Here is a 27484-nt window from a genome sequence, read left to right as displayed (position 1 = left end):
CATGACTTCATTTTCTCTTTTCACTGTTCACAGAACTGTACCACTTCAAAATTTTTGCTTTCTATTGAGCCACTTTCACATTTCAGCAGGACTTCTGTTGAAATTGTTGCAACACTTCACAATTTATTTTCATTTTATGTCTTTCCGCTTCTTTCTTAAGGGCTATAGAATGTAATTTCTCTAGTTGGAAATTTCTCTTTTTAAATTTGGAGTCTGTTATGCTCATGTAGGCAAGTTTTGGTTTGTTTTTATAAAAAGCCCGTTTGACAATTTAAAAATAATATCTATCTGTTCAAAATCTAGAGGATTCTGTCTTGCCAGAAGGACAATTTTGATACACATTCCCCTTATTCCCTGGTCTGAGCAGCACAATACATTAGAAACTGGAAGAAAGACTCTGAACTTATGTCTGCTTGAAAAAGTTTCCACTTTACAACACTTTGACGCTGATTTTGCAGGTTTGATTATTTTCAACTATAGACTTCTCCTCCTAGGCAAATAAACCACACTAACCACATAACTAACTTATTTTATTCTGCACACACAGGTACTTCTTTGTGATGTTCTTCACAGAATTAGTACTTACTCAAACGCAATGTATGTCAGAAGAGTTGCAGCTGAAAATATAGCAGATATTCCACAGCCTATGTAAGTGATAAAGGTCAGGACCTTGGTGTTCTGTGGGTCGATTTGCGTCACAGTTCTCTGAAGGTCCTGTGAGAGAGAAGAAAGAGACAACAGTTGTAGGCATCACTTTTGCTACGAGCACAGCACTCTTTCTTTCTTTCTTTCAGTCAAGTAAAACTGAAAAGCATTCTGGCAATACCACTGTAACCTTCACACTGGGGTTCATTTCGACTGTGTGTACTCAGTCTAGAGTTGTTACACCTCTCACTTCCTTCCCACAGCTCTTCAAAACATTGTGCTTTAAGTATTATAACTACTGGGAACAGCAGATAGAGCTGATTCTGATCCTTGTAATTCAGTACTGGGAATTAAAATGTCCTTCTCTGGAAAAGTGTCCAAACGTTTTAATTCTGTTGCTTGTATACAACTTTTTTCAGAAGATGTAATTTCTGGCCTTTTTGTTATTTACAGTCCATAGGAGTCAATGTAACTATTCATCTACAGGTGAAACAAAGGGCAAGATATTACATTTTGGATTTAGGGTCTGTTTTGACATAAGAACTACACTTTTAAATATAATTTGTCAGAAAAGTAGTGATAAAGACAACAGAAAAAAAAATTCAGAAATGAAGCAGGAACAGCCTATGGATTTTCTTTTTTTTCCCTGTCTGTAACTGTCACATGCTACCATCTGAGAATGAATGTCAGTGTTATTTCCTTTTTTTAAGGACAAGAAATTATGAGAATGTTCAGATTTATATTACTGTGGAGAAAATATGAGCAAGCACTAAGAGATGATTACGACAATTCTACAGTCATTTTCACTGTTGTCCCTAGCAAACCTAGCCAGCAAAAAGGAACATTAAATGCTACAAAACTTCGCATGCTTTGTAGGAAAAGGCAGGAGCAGTTTTTTCTTACTGTCCACACCAGCCTTATATGACAGTTTATTTATACATAAAGAGATTGTTCTTTGGAAATAACTTAGTATCTAAATTAAAGTCAGAAGAAATTATTATAATGCAAAAACAATTAGAATGGTCAAAACTATGTAAAAATCTATTGGAATGCAGCCCAAATTTAAAGACCTGCCTTATTTTCTACTGCCACTGAAGCATTCAGGGAAGAGAAGGGGCTCATTGAATATATCCTAAAGAAAGCCTTTTCTTAATCCCTCTGGGGATGAAAAGTGGAACAAGACCTTAATTTAACTTGCAAGAAGACACAAAGTTTGCGGCTTTTCCATATCTACGTCTCACATCTCAGCATGATGTGATGAGAGCAGTTCTATTAAGAAGGGTCTGGAAGGCCAAAGCTGAAAAAGTCAGCATTTGTGGCTCCCTTGTGTGGTTTAAGTCCTTTTTGACACTGCCACAAGTTACTTCAAACCCCAGATACTTCCACTTAGGAATTATTCCTGCTGTGACCAGAAGCCAACTGCAGCTATGTTTTACAGGCCAAAGAATGTTAATTTTAGCTGGAAAAAAAAATGTATCAGCCCATTGTTGAGCATAAAAAACGACCAAAAGTTCAGAAAAGATAGCACTATTCCATTTTTTTGTATTGGGAATTTTTTTCTCTGAAAAACACTTCACAAGTGCAAATTGCTGGAGGCAGCTGAAGGCTGGAGGCTATGCTGCTGAGGCTGAAGTGCCCCATATGGTTCCCTCTTTTATCTCCTGGACAGACACTTCTCTGCCAGCCACCCTGTCTGGAGACTTTGCTTAAGGCTCTGCCAGAGTATGGGCTACACGTTCTGTACCAGTGCTCCGTGAGCAGTCCTTTTCCCAGAGAAGGCCTGTAACATAAGGCATGCCCAAAACTGAGTAAAGCCAAGAAAGAAAACAGCCAATATGGGTTTACACATTGTGCAAAGGTGCCACTTCATAGTTTATGACATTAGATAAATATTGTCAAGGTTTGTGAACTAGAGTTGCAAGGGACAAGTCAGCCTTTTGACCTAAGGATGAAAGAGAATTTTTGTGCTCCCTTTACTTTTCATCCTCATTACTACTTCTGCTGTCTGGAGGATATTTTTCTTTCCCTGTTTTTCCCTACAATGAGTCTCTTTTCTTTTTGTTCTGAAAGCAGCATTTCTAACTATTTCTCATGCTTTTTTTTTTTCTTTCTTTTTTATTTTTCTTTTTCCCCTGCAAGCAACTTCTTACTTTCTTAATCTGGACATTTCAAATAGACTTTCTTATTCACTTTCCTCTTGTTCCACACCTCCTTCCTCAGCTGCAGGTCACTTTTGGCAGATTATACTGTTAAGGGATATGTCAGAAATCCCCTGAAACTTAAGACTCATAAAGATCACTTTTTTTTCCTGTCTCTCTAGTGGAAATGGTAGTACTGGGCCTTGTTATATTAAGTTAGATAATATGCTATTTATATAATAATATACTATTTGTATTCTGGTATCACTCAGAAGTCTCAATCTCAGGTCTTTTGTGGCACAGTATTTTTAAAACATAGAAACATCTCATGGGTATGTTTTAATTATTTTAAAAATAATATTTATCAACTTTTAAAGAATTTAGTAATGATAATAATAATAAAAACAATAATATTCTTCCATTTCTAACTTTATTCATTATCTCATTCCTGAATCCTTATCATTAATACTTTGTTATGACAAGATAACTTTATGGTATTAAGGGGGAAATAATGTATTATTATTATTATTATAAATTATATCCAAAAGAAAGAATCCAAGTAACAAAAAATGAGAGTTGTCTTGACACCAGATAAAAGCTGTGTTCCTGTTCCTGGGAAAGGTAACTTGGTGAGTAGTGAGTTTTCCTACCATTAGGACCCCAAAATGTGTGAGGTGGTTGCATAAGCACACAGTTTCATTTTCATTGGATTCTGCATCCACCTGGCAGCCCGCAGGGTTCCAGCCACCACTGCCACCTGTGGAAATGAAACACGAAAAACTGGTGTCCAACAAACACGTCAACCTCTCTTTTAGCAGATTTCTCACTTCATCTTGTGCAGATGCAGAAGTGCTTTCTCAAATTGAATGAGCCAGCATTAAAAACAACTGCAAGAGAAGCAAGTGCAAGACTTCCTAGTTTATGCAAAGAATTTTCCCAGATGAGGAAAACTGGATGGAAATGGACTAGTAGTCCCAGAAATGGACTTCTGAGCAGAGGCAACAGATGGAGAAGTATAATAGAGGCAGGCAGCTTTTTGGTTAGTGAGTAAGATGTAGATCACGCATTAAGACACGCCTTAGTTTTACCCAATAATAAGATGGTTTTAGAACTACTTTATACCCCTCTGATGTGATGTCTACACCTGCCTGCTTCCCACTCATATATCCTCAGGCACATGAAAGCTTTTATGGCCCAGGAGCAGAGGGTCCCGCCCTTCCTCTCTGCAGCATGTAATGCAGAAGCTTAGAATGGGCAATCCCAATGATCTCTGGGGGCCTTACAAAAAAACATGAAGTGAGCTATTCCCAACCCACCTCACTTGAAAAGGCCATTATGAAAAACAAGTAGAATGATTTCAGTTTTAAAAAATCAATGTTAAAAAGTAAAATTTGTTTCTTTGTTCATTTTTTTCCCTGCCAAAATATTAGCTAGTTTTTTGAAATCATTCTTATTCTCTGACTCTTAATGACATTTTTCTCACAGCTCTTGAAAAAATCCAGGATAATTTTCTCTGTAACTTCAAGACAATAAAACACTCAAATTCAAGACATTCTCTAAAAAACTATGCAGAATACTGTGAAGATGTTCCAAAAACACTTAAAACTCTTCTCCACTCAAGCAGCCAGTGGGAATGGTTTCCTCCCCTCCCTGTGTGTTTCTCCTTTAATGTGATTATTGAGTTCAGCTTCCTAGTTTCCATGATTTTTTGCTTATTTTAATGGTCCTGAATTCTCCTCAGTTGGTCTGTCTCTATTTCCTAATTTGAAATACAAATTTGGATGTTAAACCTTTCTATCCAAAATCCTACAGGTCAATCTGTTTCATTGTAAGGAAGAGAAACATCTCAGCAGTGATCGCTGAAACAGAGACATCTGGAAATTCATCTCAGAGAACAACTTTGTGCAAAGGATTAAGAACCTGAGCAAAACATCACACACGAGTTTGGCAGTACTGACCATTCTTTGATGAAGAATGGTCTAAAATGTTGCTCTATTAATGTGTGTCTCCATATGTGACCATAAAAGCTTATAATCTGTAACAATCACCATCTTACACCTATATAACGCAGTTCTTAAAAAAAATGAACAGTTAAAAGTATGATTAAGAACCATTCATGTGTCAGAGTAGCATTATCATTTAATTTGCTCATATAGACCGAGAAGAGAAAAACTTCAGATACAAGAAAAAAATTGAAAAACTTAATTGAAAAATTTAAAATGTTAAAAACATTTACATTATAAACAAACTTTAAGAAGGACTATTTAAAATTTTCTGTTGCAAATAACTGTGCTACCCAGAAGAAATTATACACTTCATCAAGTGGACTTTATTGAATCCTGTAAGGATTGATTTGGAAGCAGAATAGACAATACTGTGACCAATTTTAAAACTCAGACATATTTATTCCCCTCATGAAAGAAATTACAGTATTTTCAAACTTACCATTTTTGTTCATATCCCAGAAGACACAAGTAGGTTTAGGATCTTCCTAAAAACAGATGTAAAAGTAGACTTTGTAAATCTCTTCAGACATACATCTCGCCAACATTTACAACACATGTTGCAATGCAAATATTTTCATTTAACGAGCAGAAGAATCCATATTGTTAGATTGTTGAAAATTTGTGTAATGTCAAATTAGAGGTTGTTTTCTGCTAGAAAGATGGATTTTTCCAAATTGCAAAACCTAGAGCACTGCTTCTATGTACTGTTCAACAGTTCCTTTTGCACATCCTCAGAATATGAAGTTTTCTTGTTACTGAAGTTATCCACAAATATGATGTCTTTATAGAATCTAAATACTTTTACCTGTTTACTTCCTTAGGGCTTCTCCATGAATCCTCTACATAAAGCTTGAAAATGTACAAATGCCTGCTGAACCCATGTGTAGGTTGTTTTTCCTCACCTTAAAATATTCATTGTAATGCAATGCAAGACAAAGTAATTGAACTGTGAAAATGACAAACCAGGTTTTCATTACATAAACAATTTACTTAGGTATTGCATTTTAACATTTTCTTTAATGTTTCAAGTGCTATTGCCTTTTTTGGATTATATACTGAGAACGGAGTCAAGCTCACACATTTTCTAACTGGAACAGTGTGTGCCAAAAGGTTGCATTTGGTCTATATTTCCCTAAATTTACTGTAGTCATCTTTTATTAATGTGTTTCTGTCCATTCCTCTGATGAAAACCACATAACAACAAAATAGTTCCGGGAACTATCAACAAAGCAAATAATGCTTAGTCAAAGAATTTAAGTAATTATGAAATTCCAGTGTAATAAATCATGTCCCTGGTCCCTGGTCATGAATATGGTCATCAACAAAGGTCTCACCTACAGTTATCTGCACAGAAATTACTTCTGAGGGGCAGAATCAATGGTTGTGCAGATAAATGTTAAGTCATAAATGGAGTGCAAATGTATGAGGATAGGAGAGATTATTTGCTTCTACTTTGTGCTTGCATGCTTTTGTTTGAGACTTCTTAATTTTGATTTGAGTTTGATTTTATTCAAAATCCATCTATATAAATCAGGCTATAATCTTAGCCTTTATCATATATAATCTGAATTTCTGTCCCTCTGAATAATCAGTCTTGTTTTACCTGAATTTTGGTATGCTTGATTGTAACCTTCACATAATCCTGAAGATCCTGAATGGTTAAGTTTCCAATACTGCATGCTACCACGAAACTGGTCAAATTGGCAGGATTTTCTGCATCCTTCAAGAGATTAAGAAAAATATAATAAGTGCTGACATGGCACTTAACATAAAAGCCAGAGTACACAGTTTCATTTTTTCAGCGTGCCAGAATAAGTAAGTTGTCAGCATTTCTGTACTTTTGATTGCACAGTATAAGAACATTATGTTTATAAAATCAAATTATGGGTTACCCTTATGGAAGCTTCCCTATTTTTCTTGTAGACATAAACATGCATAGACACAGTTATAGAGAGCAGTTAGAAGGCAAACAAAAAAATAACTCAAACAATGTGGCAGATAACAACCCATGATATGATTAGCTCATTTCTCTAAACAAGCATGAATGAGCTCACTTATCTTATTGTTGACACTGTCCTTTAGTAAAAGCAAAGGTTTTAGAGAATAAACCGTTTTCTGCATACAGTTGTTAAATCATCCTCAATCTTAAAATGAATGACTATGAAGTAGTAAACAAATTCAAAGCTGTTTCATACTGAAGGGTATAGCATTTTCTGTAAGGTCTTATTTGACAGGAATTCAAATAGAATTCTGACATTATCACTGACCAGTAGGATTTTTAACCTGCAGCTGACAATTTTCCAGAAGAGGTGGTTTCCTTGGAAACTAATTATTTATTGAAATGGAAGTGCATTAACAATGCTATTTTCTTTTGATAGGCTTCTATTGGAACCTGCATATTTAGATGCCTGGTTGGGAAGCTTGGTCACTGCCTGTGGCAGATCTTAAGTAAAGTAAATTCTTCTATTTCACTCACTTTCTCTCTCGAAATCTGGTCTGCCAAACTCCTGAACCCTTGATTCCTTCTGTTTAGGAGTTTTATTAACGTAACAAGACGTCAGGTTTCAGCTCATCACTGGGCTTGTGAGATCCCACCACTCATCAGAGATACAATAGCTTCCATTATTAGGTGGATATTATCCTGAGAAGAATATTTAATTTCCTAAGAACCATATCCATGAATTTTCAGAGACAGTATTTCAGATTATACTGAAACTTTGTAGCAAAATTTCCTAAAATCTTAAAAATTGAAGAGGAAAGAAAATGCAAATTTCTAGGCTGTTCTTAAGTATTCAGACAAGAAAAAGTCTCTTGGCTGCCACCTAAATTTGAACATCTGACAAAGTCTATGAAAGTCCTTGGACATATTTCCACAGGTTTCAGTAGATTCTGTCCATAGCAGAAAAGAAAAATGAGACACAGCTGGTTTCTTTAGTGAAGGCAGTTTAATATATTCTTATGTGTGCTTTAAAGTCAAATACAGATTACTACTTATTTAGCCATGAGGCTGTGCTCAGCTGAAGTTCAACAGTTCAGGCATAGATGTTTACAGTGAACACACCTGTGTTTGGTGAAGTGAATCCCACCCTGAACAGGTTTTATATAGTCCTCTAAATAATGGGACCGTCTTTAATGAATTACAAGCCAAAACCTACTGGAATTCTCTTAGCTGCAATACAATAACCCACCACCTCCAATGCTGCAAAGTATGTTTCACTGTTACATTGAATACTTTTAAGGAAGACAATTAATAGCATTCAGATATTTGTAATTGCACATGGAAGAAATATGAAATCCAATAAAAATAAAATACTCTTATACTAATGGATAAAGTTATTTGGTTTGAGATGGCATGTGGAGTTTATTTGTATGCCTTATTTTAATCCCCTTTTTCTTTAACTTTCTTTATTTTAAGACTTCCTAAAAATGTGAGGATTGTACATTTTTAATTCATTGTGTTAAACACATCACCCATGAAGAGTTTGAAAAACACACAAAAAATGAAAGGCATTTTAGATGTGAATTAAAGTGCAATTTTTATGGTTTTTGTTTTTCAATGGCTTATTAAGCACCAGTTAGAAACGCATTCTGGCACCATTAAGGGAAACATTCTAACTTAATATGATTTTATGCCATTATAACCAGCCTTCATGTGTATTCTTCTGGGTTTTTTTTAATTAAAGATATTCATCCTGTTTTTTCTCAAAAGCAGGCTTGAAACAAATAGAATTTAATATAAAAATACTTTGGGGTGTATTTCAGAAGGCAACTTTGGGTCATGGGTATTTTCTTGCCTAGATTATCTTAAGAATCTGGATACACTGCCAATAAAAACGATAATATAGGGACAATACAATACTATGGAGTTCTGCGGATGCACAAGAGCCAAAGGTCACTTGAAATTCTGATGGGAAAACAAACTCAAGTCTTCTGAGACACATTCTACAGTTCACCATGAAACAATGTTTCCTTCTTAATTAACTCCTTTTTTTTTTTTTTTTTTTTTTTCCCCAAATAAGTGTGGTTTTGGTTTTCTTTTTCCAAGCTGCAAACTCTTCCTAATATTTTTGGCACCTACCATGCAGGAACTATTTACAATTACCATTTGATAAGACCCAAAAAATAAAACATCAAATTTACCCGAGCATGTTTAGGTTTCAGGTACAAGCATTGTTGTTCTTATTCCTATTAAAATATGGCATGCTTATGAGAACACAGGTATAAAGAATAGTGTATATATTTGAACAAAAGTTCACTGGCTGCTAACCATCAGCCCAGGGTTTCCAACTAAATATAAAGCAGTCAGCTGGATACGACTGCTAACCAGCTCTTAAAAGGAGAGTATTTGGCAGTGTGATATGCCAAATTACCTCCTGACATAAAAGAACCTGGCTCCACTAAAAATCAAGGAGTTATATTAATTAATTTTAACAGAATTAAAGGCTTTTTTAAAGGCTTTTGCTGCTTTCCTCTGATTTTAAGCAGTTGGGATACAGTTTTGCATAGATTACCCTGAGAAAAAGTTTATTTCACATGTGAGAGGAATTTGCAATTAAACCACTGACTTCAACTCAATTTGGGCACTTCAACTATTTTGCTGCTCTGAACATGAGTGTCTTTAGTGCCTACATTTGCTGTCATATTTTAATTCCTGTAACTCATGAAACAGGAAACTTTAAGCAGCTGGCTTTGATTTAATCTATCTGAAATTACTTCAAGCACATTAATGCTTACCTGAAAAAGACCATTTTTATTGAAGAAAGTAAACTGAGCCCTGGATATAACTTCAAACTCATCTTGACTTAAATTCTTCAGTAAACTTGGTGGCAGAACAACAGAAGCGATGGCACTTGTCTGATCCTTGTCAAAATCTATCTGTTAAATAAAAACAGCAGGAGAACATGTTCAAACTATAATAAAGAAACCACCTGTTGTCCACAACTGGGTTCACACTCTTAAACAGAAATATCTAGATATGGGACTAGAACCAAACAACAGTAAAATTCCTTGTGTCTATGTAAGAGTTGATACAATAAATAAGTTTTTTAAAGGCTAGAGAGGTTTGCCACTTTTCCAGCATGAGATCAGCCTTCTGCTACAAAAAGATATTAGAAAAAACCAACAAAAAAGCAAACTCCTCCACTGCTATAATGATGATTTGGAAATAATGAGATGGTAATTATGACAATCATAACCATTTTCAGTAACATTCAAGATGCTTTTCCTCATAGCAAACAATGCTGAGAATTAAAATATATGCTCTGAATCTTTCTTTGTTAAATTGTATTAGTTGACTTGATCTGTACATCTGAAATAATTTTTTTATGAGCCTTTATAGTTTCTCTGGAAAGGAGATTTAAAAATTATTAGTGTTGCTTTTCTGTATTTATTGTGCTATGTACCACAAAAGGGACACTTTCTGACATCCTATCAATTTAATCTTTATTCTCAATGTATCAGAAATCTAAAAGCCTTCTGTGGACCAGGAATATAACAAGTAAGTACAAATTAAAATAGGATGCAGACCTGCATTTTATTAGCAATTCTATGACCGATCACTTTCCTGCTGTGGACTACTCAAGGCGTGCCATCATATCCATTGAAGGAAGGGGAGCAAGCCACCTCACAGTGGCTCTATAGTAAAAACACTTCAGAATTTTACTGTGAGATATGGGAACTCCCACTACTGACTTCCCCAGAGGCATCCTGGCCATGTACTTATGCCTCTCATGGACAATTGTGTCATTCTAAAACCACCAATATCTAATAGAAAGTAAAAGTCATAGGCTATTGACAGATTTTTCATCCTTGGAAATCAGTAAGAAATAGCTCACTGACATCTCCTGACAGGGATAAATGTAGTTCAAACCCACGTTTTCAGAGGTTGATTCTGCCACAGTAAACAGAAAGTGTGTATGTGATAAAGATGTCCCATTAGGCACTGTCTGCAAATAGAGAAGAAGAGGTTTCCCCAAAGAAGCATGGATATATTACAGGAACAATTTAATAATATGAATCACCAAAACCTTAGTCAAAGGTTTGGCAAGAAACATAGACATAGGGGACTGAAATATAATCTTTCCATATTGCCATGGATAAATTTGCTTGATATCTACTTTAAGAAAAAAACACAAGGAAAAAAAAAAAATCTGGAAACATTCTGACATACAGCTTGAAGAGTTTAATGTTCCCTGACGAGCCTAGGATAGATCATCACATCACTGGTGAAAAACGTGGGCTTTCACAAGGGAATCTCCCTTCAGCAGGGATAGAAAGTATCTGACAGGCATGGAAAATATAAACGATGCCCACAGCTGCTATAACTTTCCTGGTAGGAAGGATGCTAAGTATTCTCAATCAGCTGTTGGAAATCTGAAAGTTTGAAAAGAAGCTCATGTTCCAATAGGAACATTATAAATAATTTGACCAAGTTTGGATTTTATGATTATTTAGACAGTGCTGTAATAAATGATTCCTGGACGAGAAAATTCCTGGATGTCCTCAAGCCACAGATGGTAATTCCTGTTCTATGTATGATCATCTAAAACCTGGCTTCAGAATTTTCCTTTCCTCTTTCCATAAATAAAGGATGAAAACTGCAGGAGAAACATTCCTTTGATAACAAAGAACTATTCAACTTCACAAACAGCTATTGAGCTTCATTAATATGAGAGCTAAAGAAAAGTAGATTTACAATCACCAAAAATTTATGATAAAATTGAGTGAAAGGAATTTTAGCTAAAATATCTAGGAATATAAATATGTGAAAACTCAAGTACATTAAATCTATTTTTATCTATTTAAACAAACATTTGAGTTTTGATCCAAAGTCTATATATATTCACAAGCCCTAAACCCTACTATATTAATTACTACTACTTTTTCTAGGAAGCAGACGTTTTTCTTCATTATTGTTTTGATTTTTACAGTATATAGTATCTTATAAAGTAATCAAACATTTATTAGGATTGTTGTGTTGCCAGCTTGCAGCAGGAATTAATTTGTTTCCATACAATACTTACACTCCAGTGATTAGTTTTTCACTGTTTTTATAATGTCATATTTTGTTTAATTCGGTTTTAGTTCCTTGGCCCAAATTATAGCAGATTTTTTCTCTTTCTGTGTAATATTTTCTGTGTGTTTCTCCAAGTAAGACTCACTGTGCTTAAATGGTTAAACACTCAGTAAATTGAGATTACATTACCTCTGTCACAGACTTTCTATGTAACTGAAAAAAGTTAAATTGCACTGCATTTTTAAAAGTATTTAGGTGCCTTAAGATGCAGACAGGCATGTAGTGAAATTTATAAATTTTTGGCACCTCATCACTACTGATTTCAAAAGAACCTTCGGAAAATCCTGTAGGTACTCATGTGCTTCTCAAGCAGTATTTCACATTTTAAGATGTCAGTTTTTTTCTATTTGTGGGAAAAAAACCTAAAGAAAATATTTTTGAGGTGATGATAAGTATCTTAGCTACAGTATCCTGTCTAGATACTGTAGCACTGTAAATTTTGTGTGATCTCTGTTCATTTTATTCTTAATGTCCAGGCTGGTCAAGCTCCACATGAATGACTTAAACTGCCTCTGATATCCTAAATGGTACAACCCAATCAACCTATATGTAGACAACTGGATTAGACTTAGGTTTCTTTTAGCACTAAATATTTTATCTGTACTGAAGAACTATTGTATCTGCAGCAATCTATATGTAGATACCTATATATAGGTATCTTATTTTAAGGCTTAAAGACATCAGAAGAGTTGTTAGATATTCTACAATGGTCAGTACCACAGATTGTTAAAGGTTATTTTCCTTTTTCACTAGAAAAAACCCCACAAAACTAAAAAAAGGTCAAGTGTGTTGTGGATTTATAAGTCAAATTACTTTTTATCTGCACGGAATGTGAGTTTATCTGTGTTTCCTGTCACTCAAGGAAATACTACATTAATCTGTTATCTGTTTGGATGATTGTAGGAAAAAGGAAATAGAAAGTAGGGGGAGAACTGGGAGTTGTAAGTGGATTTATAGGAACCACAGTAAACACACTTGGAACAACAGGCACATTTCACATTCAAGCACAGCTGATTGTTCTGTACCTGGAAATCAGATGCATTATTCTGTGGACTGACACTGAAAGCACCACCTTTGAATGAAGTTGAATTTATAGAAGACACTCCAAGTGCAAGATTCCGTGTTGAAATACTCATGGATGGTCCAGCAAAATGGATCTTTAAAGCCAAGGCATCAATTGTTTTTAGAGCTCTAAAAACAAAAATAAAAATTAGTCTGAAAATGGAATATAGAAAAACCCTCCACCTATGCTCTGAATGCTCTTCACATAACAAGATGATCCTCTTGTTACTGACAATGTTTCTATCACCCATCTGTGTATTCACACGGAGAGTGCTGGACTGTAAACTTATGCATGTCTCTTGAAAACAAAAGCTTTTGACTGACAGGAACTGTGTGATTACATATCACTGATCCTGAAATAATTTTCCAACAACACTTATATCTATGCTGTGTCTTGTATCAGAAGACTTCTTTTCCATCCAAATACTTTGTCATGCACACTAAAAGAAAAAATATTTATGTATCTATTTTGGAAAATTTTTTTTGATGGAAATCAGAAAATGTTGATTTTCTGGTTTGTCTATGTATGGAAGAATGAAACAGCCTTGCAGGTTGCTCTCAAAAGCTTTTCTCAATACTTACTCTGAAGATGAGGCTGCCAATACACTGTCTGAACTGGCTAGAATATTGGAAAAAATTGTCACCACGGTAGAACCCAGAGATTCATCGATTTCTTCATCATTCACAATTTTTTTGAGCTTCTGCACAACGTCATTTACTTTGTCTGAAGTCAGCTGCTGCCCCTCACCAGTGAGATTCAGAAGCTGATTAGCAATATCTGCTGCATTTTCTGTGAGCATACAGAATCAAGCAAAAAGAGAAAATAATGCATTAAAGTCCTGAAGTAATCAAGAAATACAAATTTTTATCATTGTTGAAAGCTAGGGTATGTTCTATGGTATTTGTAATGAATATAGAATTTCATAATTTTGTCAAATTTATAATTTTTTAAAAAAAGTATATGGAACCTGCTGATTATGTACTATCCTCATTGACTGTGTTGTGTCTTTGTTTTGATTTGAGTTTGTAAATCAGAACTACTATAGAAAGGGGTGATTAAATAAAAAAGAGAGGAATACAATGACTAGTATAGCTTTTTTTTCCCTCCTTATGCTATCCTTTTTTCTCACTGGGAAAAAGTTTCACTTTTGAAGTGAAACAAATGCATCCAAAGTCTCTATTACTGAAGTGTTCATTCTTTTAAGCTTTCTGAAGAAAGTCTGACCCACTTGCAAATGTTTCAGTTCTTTCAGAGGATGCTACTCTTACTTGTCAGAGGCCTGGAAAGCACAACACACAAGTAATTTTCATTGCAAGAATCTTCCTGATAACCAAAGTTTGATAGTGTGTCCAATGGCAAAACGTGTTAAACTCTAATTTTAATGCCACCTGGACAGAAAACTAATATAAGCACTAACCTTTAACAACATCAAAATATTTGAGATTTAATGGAATTTGCAAATAAGATTTTGAAAGATCAGCCTTCTTTAGTTTGCAACTAGTTGTGGGTTATTTTTTTATAATACAGTTTTATCATATATTTACTGTGGAATGTTCACTTTACATGACATGATGTTTCTCATATAATCTGACTACAAGTACCCAACTGACTGAATTAGGTAGCCAGGCTCCCCAGGACACCTCTATCAATGAAGAAAGAAAAAGAGGCTTCTCCAAGACAGCAATTCAGAACAAGAGCTTAGTGCAGGTGCTCTGCACATTATACATATGACTGCAGAATTCTCACCACTAGCTTTAGCACTAGAAAAGGTACCATAACATTGTTGTCATGTTATTTTATTACTCTTTCATGGCCAAAATTACATAAAAGGATAATTTAGAAACAGAGAATAAATCTGAAACTATCTGCTTGGAAGTCCAGTGAAGAAAGCAGGAGCCTTTCCCCTGGCAGCATTCAAAATATTTTAAAAATTGTCCTAAGAGGTAAGATACCACCTTCCTTTACTCTTGATTAAATTGCCTGAAGAGTTTGATTTAATTCAGCAATTGGTTTCCAGAGCTTTGAATGGGTGAGCTGAATTGAATTTGGGTGCACTTCCCCAGAGTTGAATTATCTACTTGGCACTGATTTTTCAGAAAGATTTTTAAACAACTTTGCATAAAGAGAAAATATATTCTTCCAAAGACATTAATATACCCACCTGTGCAATTTCTAAGATCAGGTTGACCCCAGTATGATGTATAATTCTGCAGACCCAAATAGCTAAAGAGGAAAAATTACAAAATTCACATGAAATATTGTTACAAAATTACATAAATATTTCATAATTCTTATGTAGGTGTCACAGTGGTCCACTCTTTTCAATTCCCAGTATTTGTAGCAACATGACCCCTAGCGAAACACAATAAATATACTTGACAGTGAAAGTAGATGATTGATTAAAAGATATTGCTGAGATAAATCCCAGTTTTTCAGCAGAAATTCTGGCCTTGTGTTTCAGGAAATACCAAAATATTGACACAAATGATTATGCCATTATTGTGGCCTAGTCACATGCTGTTTCTATAATTTCTCCTTGATATAAATGGCTTTGATCTAGCCAATAGCAAGACATACTACCTCTCTTAAGAACATGCACAGAAGCCATGTGAAATTATAGATTTATTCCACCAGTGAAAACTGGTAAATAACAGGGTAAATAACTATTGGATCCAAGTCCAAAGTTAGGGGCAGATATAAAGATTTTTTTTTTTTTTTTTTTTTGCTTGTTTTTTAAAGCCTTACCATAGAAAAATACAGAATCACAGAATGGGTCAGGTTGGAAGAGACCACAGTGAATTTCTGGTCCAACTGCCCAACTCAAACAGGGTCATCCCAGAGCACATGGCACTGGATTGAGTCCAGACAGTTCTTGAGTAACTCCAGTGAGGGAGACTCCACACTCTCTCTGGGCAATCTAGTCTGGTGCTTGGTAACCCATGCAGTAAAGAAGTTCTTCCTCATAGTCAGGTGGGAATTCCTGTGCACCAGTTTCTGCTCACTGCCCCTTGTCCTATTGCCTGGCACCACTGAACAGAGCCTGGACCCATCCTCTTGACAGCCTCCCTTCAGATACTCATAGACATTGATGAGGTCCCCTCAGTCATCTCTTCTTAAGGCTGAACAGGCCCAGCTCCCTCAGCCTTTCCTTTTAGTAGAGATGCTTCAATCTCTTAATCGTATTTGTCACCCTGTAAAAATGGCTCCAAAATTAAACACACTTTTGCCTCAGTTTTCTTTAAAGACAATCATGTTGTCACAGCATGGACAAAAGGCAGGATGGTAAATGGGGAAAATTTACCCCTTTATTCATCATATGATAACATTATTCCTCAGCTGATCGCATTTATTGTAGCAGCACTGGTAATCACCTACTGTGGAATGCAGATGATTAGAAGAGACTTAGAAGAGTTTCCTCTTCTCTCCACACGAATCCCACCAGTGCTCCGTATTGGATAAGTTAGTGGAGGCAGAGGCAAGGAAGGCATAATACAGGGCAGAACACAGTAATTTGTTTTTATGGGAAGTGTTGTACACAATCAATGGTATAGTGTAGACCACAAATGAATAATAGAGATAAGCAATACTGAGACAGCAAAGCCAGAAACTTTAATTTTTTAATGATTCTGAGGTTCTGACATATAAACAATTTGATTTCTGCACTACCCTCTCTACAGCAAAAGTTGGTCAGTCAGATCAGTTCTTGTACAAGATTAGGAGTCTGAGGAAGTGAGTTATTTAAGTATAATGTGGGTTGCTTTCCTGTTTGGCACCAAAACTCAAAGCTGATTCATATCCATGTTACCATACTATTTGGAAAAATTAAGAGCTCTGGTCTTCTCAGAACATGTTCCAGATGCAATGTGGGTGGATAAGACTAATATATTGCATTTAATGGTAATCATCCTAAATACTGAAGGAATTAATTAATATTGCATCATCATAACCATGTTTAAGGCACTCAAAGGAGATCAAAGCCATAATGTTTGGGTAATATATAAACAGAAGTAATAATATTCCCACTTTACAAATAGGAAAAGGACATACAGAGTCAGTCTTTTGTAGATGTTTGCAAAAGAACCCTTACATTAGGGAAAATTTCTTAAACCTTAAAAACTCAAGTTCAAATCTTTAAGCAAAAGATTATCCCCACCTTCATTCTTTTACTTCTCCCCTAATGAGATGACATGCTTTGGATTAAACCAAATATACATCTCATCTTCATAGAGTTTTATTATACTTCTTACACAAGTCAGATAGCAGTGGTGGAGTGGTAGCAAATGTGAAGCTTTGAACACAGTAACACAAAGGTCATGGCCAAGTGCAAGGTCCTGAATGTGGGTCAGGGCAATTTCAAGTAAAAATAGAGGCTTGGGAGGAAAACAGATTGAAAGCAGCCCTGAAGAGAAGGACTCAGGAATGCTGGTGGAAGATGCAGCCCAGAAAGCCAATCATATGCTGGTTGCATTCAGCTGCATCCAGCTCTGGGGCCTGCAAGACAAGAAAAATGTGGACTTGCTGGATCAAGTCCAAAGCAGGCCCACAAAAATTATCAGAGGGCTGGAGAACCTCTCCTGTAAAGAAACTGAGAAAGTTGGGGTTATTCACCCTGGAGAAGAGAAAGCTCTGGGGAGTTTTCAGCATCTAAAGCGGGGTACAAGAGATCTGGAGGGACATTTTACAAGAGCATGTAGTGATAGGACAATGGCAAATGGTTTTAAATGGAAAGAGATTAGGTTCAGTTAGATATTAGAAAGAATTTTTTATTATTTTGAGGTTAGTGAGGCACAGGCACAGGTTGTCCAAGGAGGTTGTGGATGCCCCATCCTTGGAAGTGTTCTAGGCCAGGATGGATGGGGCTCTGACCAACTTGGTCTAGTGGGAAGTGTCCCTGCCCATGGCAGGGGGGTTTGGAACTAGATAATCTTTAGGTTCCCTTCCAACTCAAATCCATTCTATGATTCTATGACTTGAATAAAACAGTTTCATTCTGTCAGGAGATATTATTTTTATGGTCATGTTGAACATGTATTAATTGTGGGTCCCAATATGCCCTACAGAAGTGGTAGATGAGTTTTTTTTCTTATCAATGAAATACATACTATTACTGCTCCTACCTAATCTCTCACAGTATAGAAAAAGTCTTCCTGAAACAAAATACCAGCCAATGGCAACCATATATAACTAAATAATAACTATATAACCAGAAAGTTGCATCAGAAACAACTCAGCTTCTCAGATATTTGAACACCTACCAGGTTCTTGATGCAGTCTGAACTGAGCTCCCATGGCAAAATGTGAAGTTGGTCACAGTAGGCCTGGTATCTGGCCAAAAATAGTTTGGAGGGTTTTCTTCAGCTAAACATTTTTCTGTAAAAATGAGTATATCAGTGTTAATAGTAAATTTTGTCACCTAATCATCTTCCATTTGTTGTCCTCAGCTCATCAATCAACCTACAACACAAAATTTCCTTAAAATTAAATGCATGGTTGTTTGCAATAGAGGGATGCACAATGGGGGATTATCTATACTGCTGCTGCTCAAAGGCAAGACTTGAATGTGCATGCTGCATCCATCTGCACTCCAGCAGCCTCCTCCCTTCCAAAGGAAGGGCAATCTTTGGGAGAGGCTGAATGGGAAGAGATGAGAGCTAAAAGAAGATTGATTATGGGCAACTGTTGTCAGAAACACAAACACCATTGAGAAGTGGGAATGAGGGGCCTTGGAGGTCCAATATGTCTCACTTTATCTCTGGCTGTAAAGCATATTTTGTTATCCTCAAATCACCAGAGAAGCTTTCAGGAACTGTTCAAGCCTCTTTCAACCAGACAACAAGACACTGACTAAAGTGATTTGGACAACTTTTTGTTAAAAGAGCTATTTTGAGCATGGGTCTTTGAGATTAGTGGAACAACTAGGCTTATAGGGACAATTTAAAATCTGAAACCATCATACTGCTTGGAAATGTGTGATTATTTTAACACAGGAGATGCTTATTTATGAGTAAGTAAAAAAAAATATTGTTGTTTAACGAAGCTGAACACTACTTACCCACTGGATCAACATCCACAGTATGAAGTTGATACCCCTCTTCCATGGTTCTATTATTACTTATGAGCTTCTGTCGGATGTCTTCCTCTTCCAAATTGATGTTATTGGTAGAATTATAAACCAGAAGAGCCAAAGCACTAAAGCTGCAAAGAAAATTATCCAAGTGTTTCAGTCAGGAGAGCAGAGACCAAATGTGTGGAAATAAAAATATCTGACAAACTCTGGTTTTCTGCGTATGGAACACTGTCATGAAAACAGTGTTGCTCATTATCTGTAAATTAATATTTTTGTCTATATAAGGCCATGATGGCTGGGAAATTTAATCTTCTAGTTACCTTTAAAAAGCATATCATCAAAAGAGCTAAAAAATGTTTTCACAAGAGTTCAGAAGATGAAACGATAGAGTTGTGAGTTCTAAATGGTCCCTAATTAATTTTTAAAATCTGGTTGCTAACAGCTTAGGAACTTGAGAGTTGATTCATCCCACCTCACAAAACTTGTCAGGGTGGGTCAAGTCATCCTCCAGAGGATCCACCTCTACACTGACTACAGAGAAAGACTAGAAGATTAACAAAGAACAGATGCCTAACATTTAAATCTCTTAAGTTTTTTTATGGAGTGAAAAACACCCTGACATACTTCTGAAGCTTTTAGTCATAATTAGGAAAGTGGAGTTCCTCAGATGACTAATCGAAGTTTGAGCACTAGTTCTGTATTTTAGCCCACTGCTACTTTCTTGGACATCAGAAGTAGTTCAAAGTGCCCATGACTGTTTCCTGTGAATAAAATAAAACAGTCCCCACCCTTGTCCAAAAACATCGCTTTTTTGGAAGAGAAATTGTGAACAGCAAACCAGTTCTAGCAGGACACAGGAAATAAGCCCAGAGTGGAAGGCACAGAAATTTCCTCCTGGGACAAAAGGAAATGTTGGAGATGAGAATATGTCAGTACTCAAGAGCATTGCTTGGCTCTGGCTAGTAGGAGGTAAGCCACTAAAGCATGGAACATTGGATGTCCATGGAAGCCAAAATGTGGAAAAAAGGAGAAAGCAAACATGCTTTGGGCTGCCTTCATCTTAGCCTTGCCGTTGGATACCCATCAGCCTGAATAAAGACAGACCTTTGGAATGTGTGAGCTGTTCCTGGCAGCCTAGGCAGTGGTGGTGGCACTGCCAGCACACATACAGTGGGCAGGGCACACACCCATCAGGGGTGCTTTCACCTGTGGCCCCCTGTGCAAGAAAGCAACAGTGAGCCAAAAGGGCTTGTGGACTACAGGAGTAGCAGAAAAAATCTGTAGGGGTGCTGAAGAGGGCCAGCAGGGCTTTCAGGTATTCCATCCTAGAGACACCAGGACTTCAACTAAAAACATCTTTCAGAAAGACATCCCCATAATGACAGCTCAGAACTGCACTTTCCAGATGCGTCTAATTTTCTTGACATATTCACTGTTTTACTGGTAACATGTTGCTGGAGAAGAAAGATAAAAATGTGACCACCTGCAGGCTTGGCTTTCTCCTTTCCCTTGGATGTATTTTAACAGAGAAATTGCAGCTATCTTGGGCCAGGTCTCTCCTTCCCTGCTTCCAGAGATACTGAGTTCCTCCTAGCATTCCTTTGGTCTCTGTGGGGTGTTTAACATGTATATGGCAAATAGCCTCAGTAGGGTGGATATGCACTAGTAGGCTTTTGCTGTGTACCTCAGATATGTTACAAGCACAAACTTATTACGGCATTTATTTTTAGTAGAAGTAAGGAAATTGCCTACGGGATTGCCAATTCCTTCAGCCCTCCAGTACTTCATCCCCAGAGACTCCTGGCATTTAACCATCTTTCCTAAAAGATTCTGGCTTCATTAATCTACTCCCTTTACTTCAGAGGAGGAAAACTTAATATACTGATGCCACTCCCTACCTCAGCACTCTGGCTGCAGAACAGACATCCTGAACAGTCACCACTACTGCTTAGCTGCCTGTTTCAAGATTCCCAACTAACTGAAATTATATTTAATATCCATACCTGTGAGGAAGGACAATGCTGACAAAATAGAAGGGATAATGATAGATGAAGTAGAATTGGTTACAGTTACATTGAAAAATTACAGAGAAAAGTATTGATTATGAAGCACTGGCAAAAATAATCCCTTAAACCAATCTGTTGTTTTCTGAGAAACTCTTAAAACACAAGTCATGTATACTATATAATAAGAGCCTACTCCATAATATGATGAAAACAATTTCCACAAACTTTTCAGAATGACTCATGCTAGCTTCCCAGACTAAATAAATACCTTTTAACTTGACAGCTGACGCAATATGAAGTTCAGTGCTTCCCTTCCACTTTTGTCACACTCAGATCCCAGAGAGAAAATATTATAATAGTGAAGAGCAAATTGTCAATTTGGGAAACAGTAGGCCTGCACTCAAATAAATGGCAACACTGCCATGCTCTGCTGGTGTCATTGGATTTGCTACACCCAACTTTATATCTTTTATTGTGTGACATATAATGGAAGATAGATTCTCACAGCGGTAATCAATTACAAATTCCACATCATCTATAGTAACCTGTACTGCCAACATTACTGCCATCATTATAATTTAAAAAATGGGCAGTGGTGTAGGTAAACACAACAGGGATCAGTATGTTTCTCTTTTCTTTGACTGAAATGGTGACAGCTGGAGCAAGCAGGAAAGCTTGGGAAGACCAGTATCTATCCCACTTTGTCCTGGTCTGTTGAGCTAAGCTGGCTCAGAGAGGAATTGACAAAGCTGCATCCTCATCAGAGGCACAGGAGGCAGTGGTGGAGCCTGTGCTGCCATGGCCCGGACCACAAAGCCAGCTTTCTTCTCCAGCAGCGTGACTCAGAGCTATTCCAGGACAGTGTGCCTACACACAGGCTGTGGTCGCGCTGCTGCGCCCTGCGAGGAGCCCAGAGGAAGGATTAACAAACCACGCGAACCCTGCGGCACAGGCTGCCTTGCACCTGGAGAGATGCAGCTGGTAATTAGCAACGCACATTTCTCCTTTCTGTTGTACAGACAGGCAGAATTACTGAATTACTGTTGTTGTCAATAGTGATTTGTTTCACAAATCACTATTAGTTTGTTTCAGAGTTAGTGTAACTTGATTTAGAGAATATAAAGAACTATTTTTAAAGAACCTAAATACTTGCGGAATCTAAATTTCCACTAAAAGTCGCTAGGAATTTCAATGCTGACTACCCTGGCATATTTTAAATAGTTTTCAAGTGTCAACACTAAATTCTTTACTAATCTCACATTTATGTTGTCTCTGAAGATAAATGGTGATGGATAGCTATAACTGAAGACTGGCCGCACAGGTAGGACCACAGAGTCACTTGTGAAGTTTTAACTACTTCACATTAACTGGACATACAAAAAAGAGCTGACTGTTCCATAAATCACTCAGTGAAGATGCAACACAAAGAGCAGACAAAATCTGAGAAAACACGCAAAGACAGAAATAATTATGAAAGCAGAGGAAAACTAAAAGCATTCCACAGAAGCATCTGAGTTGTGAATAATCTTTTACTTGAGGTGATTTTGACTGCAATACATTAAAATGTTCAAAACAGAGAGCAAAAAAATATGACTTGCATAACAGACACATTTAAAGAAATGTCAAGGATGAAGAGTTTCCTTCCCCTGGAGAAGGTGATATTATAGTTAGAATATAAAATCTGAGACTTTATGACACAAAACTAAAAATTGAAGCTACTTTTTGGACTATTAAAAATAAAAGCATCCCAAGTCTTCCTTTTAAGTTAATGACCATTGTAGCAGAACAATTTTGCAAGCAGCATGGTCATGCCTCGTTCCTTGGCTTGTGTCTCTAGGTCTTGCTCCTCTGGTGTGGGAATACAATCAACTATGGCTTTTCAACATAAAGAACTTATAATATGTGCTAGTTTGGTATGAAGGCTATTCATTACTAGAGAATGTTGGAGAGTCAAACCAGAAAGGACTGGAATCCCTCACTTGGAACAGCCGGTCTTTGCTGAAATGAGTTTTTGGTTACACTTGCACTATGTTCTGGAATAATGAAGAAAATCCCCATTCCCTATTCCCCACTGCTTTTCTAAAAACAGCATCTAACAATGTCAGATCTATACTAAATCTAGTTAAAGTCAGTGGAAAGACAAAAGAAGTCACTGGAAGCTGGAAAAGGGCAGGAAGCTTCAGTAGGAGACTAAGAAGGGCTCATCCTTCAGTCACTCAAAAGGAAATCCCAAATTCTTCTATCTGTGATGAAGACTTTCTTCACAGGTCATGTCATCACAAGATGACAGCAGGGCATTGTGGAGAAACCTGAGAATTTTCACTTGGGATTTTTTTTTCGTTGGTTTTCCAAACAGAAATATTACACCTAATGTACATGTTACATGGCATTTTAAAATATTTCTTAGCCCTAGTAAAGGCTGTCCCTTACTACCTTTAGTAACACTGTGTGGACTAGAGGAGGGCCAGGTCCAAATCCTTCCTAAAGCCTCCCTGGTCAAAACCCAGAAAACTTTTGAAATAGAAACAGACATCACAGATATGTTAATTTATAACTAGAATAGAAAAGTTATTTCATAAATGTAATTTGAAGTAATCTACAAAGAATATAAAAGGCCTAATACTTTACTTAGGACTAGAAAAGCAAAATTATGCTGTTCTAGTGTTGCTAACTCTTGTCAAAACTATTACACAATCTAATTACCATTTTATCCAAGTGCATTACACTTTCCATTAAGCAAAACAACACCCAAGAACACAGCATGCAGGAGCCTGAATATGCCTCACTAACATTGGTGGCAAAACTCCCACAGACTTCAAAAGAGCAGGACTAGGCATGGGTAGCTCTGATTTCCTCCTTTCCTCTCTATTTTCATTCCCAATAAAAATGATTTCTGTTTAGGTTTAGTAGTTTTTAAGCCGCTGGCTACATGGCTACCACTGTGGTTTTTAATTTCGATGAGCTGTTTAACAGTACTAACATTAATATTATTTCCCATAGAAGGAGAAACTCAACACTGGAAATAGGCCAAAATTATGACAATCAAGCAGTGGAAGTTGGAACAAGCATAAACTTACTGTATGTTAAGCAGAGAAAAATTCATAAATTAATTAGGGCCTGAATTCTCAAAATTGCTTGCAAAATATGAGAAGAAAGGAGAAACAAGGGAGCTGAACTCTTTATTAAAGACCAATTCCCCTGCTGTGAGGCAGGTCTATGTAGTCATCTGACAAAATCTAGGATCAGTAGGACTTTTCTGAGAAAATCAGCAGCAGCAGTCACAGGAAGTTTTGACAAAGCTGCAGAGTCCTAAAGAGCAAAGAATTAATCATTCTTTATACACATTTTTAGTTTATCTACAAAATTGGTTCACTTGGATAAAATCCACAAATTAGTTTAATTTTCAAAGGTTTCTGCAAAAATAACGGGGACAAAGAAATAGCTATATCCATAGCTTATGCTATAGTCCTGTCTATTTTAAACAGCTGCCCTTTCTTGAAGAGGCAGAAACAGTAAAACCACAAGAAAAATTGAACACTGATATGAAGTCAAATATCTTTTATAAAACTCTGTCTATTAAAGTAGTTAATAATCTACCAAAGTATTAGCTTGATACATACTGCTGTCATGCAGAGATGTCACAGTATTAAAGGTGCTGATAATAATATGCACTTTTGGACTTGGCACTCTGTCTCTCATCGCTGGGTACATAAATGCCTAATAGGCAAGGTGTACTTTGGATTTCTGCAGCTCATACAACACAGCAATGAAAGAGCAACAATCCACTTCAATAATTTTGTTTTGTTTTGCTCTTCTTCAGAATGCAGTAGTTTAAAATATTTTTTGGAAAACACCTATTTTTAATGTGACAAAAAAAGCCAGCTTCCTACCTCCCACTTCCAGCTACTATTTCTTCTCTGAATCATTCTCTCTAATGATTCTTCCTCTTTCACATGCAAGAAGACTAGGTGGGGAGAGTGGCAGCTCAAGTTCCTTGATGAGAAAGCAGTGTGGTAAATAAGGGTAGAGAAAAGAGAAATGCATAGAACAGGTTTGTGGATGTTGTTTTGTTGCTTTTGGGTATTTTTTTAAACTGCTGTATATATAAAATACTAATCCAAAAGAAATGCAAAAAATATGTGATCTGAATTACAAGAATATTAATTAATGTAAAGAGAGGAAAAACCTTCTCCAACAACAATTTTAAGAATTATTATACTGTCTTGGAAATAGAAGGCTATGATCTTGTAGAAAATTCAGAAAAGAGAAATAAGGCTTAGTGAGTTAAGAGTTAGGACTAATATGTTCACTTCTGTAAAAGATAAAGTTAAGACCATAATACTTCTGTGTTAGGTCCTAAATTTTAACTGTGGAGTGAATTTCTGTTTAGATGAACATGAAGATAAATAGAACAAGAAATACTTAAAAACTAAGAGAAATAGTACAATGTCTAGGACTGCAACAGACTTATCCTTGACTATCCAAAATGAAGAAACAAGAAATATTTGGGCAGCTTTCCATAGGAATAATTTATAGGAAGATTAAATTAATATTAACTGCATGAAATCATACTGTGAGCAAGTTACATTGAAGAATTCAGACACAACATTTCAGTGAATCACCCAGGAAATTAGGAATTGCCATTATTTCCATCAGGTAGTAGTCTAAATAGATTTCTAAAATTTTAAATAGAATTCTAAATTCAATTTAGAATTTCTAACCTCTAAACTGCTAATTGTTTATACTCTCAAGTGTTACCCTAGCATCTTGCAGAATTTCCTAAGAATTCTATCCAGGAAAAATCTAAGGAAAGTCTAACAAAGAATCATGATAACAATTATCTGGAAGCAGTAGGAAAAGATGTTTGCTTTATGGATCTTCAAAAATTCAACAGATTTCTTCCCCACAAAATTCATAACAGATGTGTGAACCTCAAAGAAGTAAGGAACTGGTGACTAAACCCAGGAACACTGAAGACTGCTGGGAAGCTGATGCTTTTTTGGTTTCAGAATGGAGGGATGTACAATCATATATATATATACACACAGAAGACCTAAAGATGCTTCAACCTATTTTTTTTCCAATGTTTCTTCTGTAAGAGGTAAATGATGCATGAAAATGTATTCAATACATGAAAGCTACATGAAAAAAGGCAGAAAATCATGTGTATATATATTTCTATATATGTGTATGTACATAAACAGTGTGTAAAAAGCGTAATTTTTGCTAGTCAGATATCATGTAGGTCATGTAAATTTTTAATTATCCTTGCTTTATTTCATCTGGATTTCTATCTTGAGCAGGATCTTGACTTGTCTTTTTGTTTTGTTTTGTTTTGTTTTCTAAGAGAACATTCACAGCATGACACTCCTGATTATTTGGAGAACATTAAAATTTGGTGTGACGTGATCAGCATTTATACTAAATTATTCAGAATGATGAAAAAATGTAATTTGGCCTTGACACAAAATGCACTAAAGCCCACGAGAAGACTTGTTCCTCATTACATGAGGCCTTCCTTGAAAAATGACATATTATGAACATGTAATTCCATTGCCTCTGAAATTAAATATAATGAACAAAAGAAATAGAAATGGGGTTACTTCCCCATAAAAGTAATATGTCATGAGAAGTCATTTAGTGGCATATTCACTGTATGTCAAAAAGGAAGGGAAAGGAAAGGGAAATTACTAAAATAGTTTCTGCCTCTTCAACCTTTTTTTGAGTAGACTAGGAAGAAGAAAAAAAAAAAAAAACAGAGGGCAGGATGGTTGGAAGGATGGAAGGATGGATGGAACAAGAAGAAACTAGGTGTTCTTCTCAGCTGCTAGACTCATGAAAAGATACACGAATAAAGATGGAGAAAGCTTTATATTCCTCAGTAGGAATTGTTGGTAAGACCCAAGGTGCGGTCTCCACTTGAAAGGCGTTGCTGGCATAACCATATCATTTAGAAGTGTGAAAAAAAATCCTACCCACATCACTACACCCTACTGTAAATGTAGGTCAAGCAGCAAAATAGCCCATTCAGAGACTGGGCTTACAGTATAGCAGTTAAAAGGTTTTGCCAATAAAAACTGTCTTTCTGCTGTGGCTATGTGGGAAGGAGATACTACCTTTCCCCTTTCTGTAGATCTTTTCATGTCTAGGCAAACTCTTGAAAACTAGAGCACCACTAACTACTTCCTGATGGTAAATTGGGAATATTGGGCTCTAATATTAAAAAGCCCAACTTTTATTGCCATTATCATGGCAGTTCTCAAGAGTCAGCAGTTAAAATTCGTAACAGGACTTTTGCCTACACTGCAAACAGACACATCCCATAACCACTTATTGCCCCATCCTCAGAAGACTAATTATGTTTTCGTTTCCTCTTCTTAATTTGGTCCTAAGATTTCCTCCCTCTCCAGACATCCCTCAGAAATCAGCCTGCTGCTTTCAAAGAAGCTCATGGAGGCTATATTTTCAGGGGGCTGACCCATCT

General features: G+C 36.3%; 1 protein-coding gene across 1 annotated transcript in view; it reads right to left on the bottom strand.

Moving 5' to 3' along the window:
- ADGRG6 (adhesion G protein-coupled receptor G6) overlaps window positions 1-27484 on the bottom strand; it is a 108858-nt gene that overhangs the window by 16988 nt on the left and 64386 nt on the right. The window contains exons 10-19 of the mRNA XM_077782146.1: window positions 18980-19122; window positions 18183-18297; window positions 15089-15150; window positions 13509-13716; window positions 12890-13055; window positions 9524-9664; window positions 6393-6509; window positions 5229-5274; window positions 3434-3540; window positions 587-714 (exon numbers count right to left, since the gene is read on the bottom strand). Of these exons, the coding sequence (XP_077638272.1) occupies window positions 587-714; window positions 3434-3540; window positions 5229-5274; window positions 6393-6509; window positions 9524-9664; window positions 12890-13055; window positions 13509-13716; window positions 15089-15150; window positions 18183-18297; window positions 18980-19122 (1233 nt within the window). The remainder of the gene's footprint in view (window positions 1-586; window positions 715-3433; window positions 3541-5228; window positions 5275-6392; window positions 6510-9523; window positions 9665-12889; window positions 13056-13508; window positions 13717-15088; window positions 15151-18182; window positions 18298-18979; window positions 19123-27484) is intronic.

This window comes from Lonchura striata, chromosome 3, assembly GCF_046129695.1.
Source record: "Lonchura striata isolate bLonStr1 chromosome 3, bLonStr1.mat, whole genome shotgun sequence".
In the NCBI taxonomy this organism is placed as follows: Eukaryota; Metazoa; Chordata; class Aves; order Passeriformes; family Estrildidae; genus Lonchura; species Lonchura striata.
The sequence above is the reverse complement of the archived record's forward strand: the minus strand, read 5'-3'. Positions and strand labels throughout refer to the sequence as shown.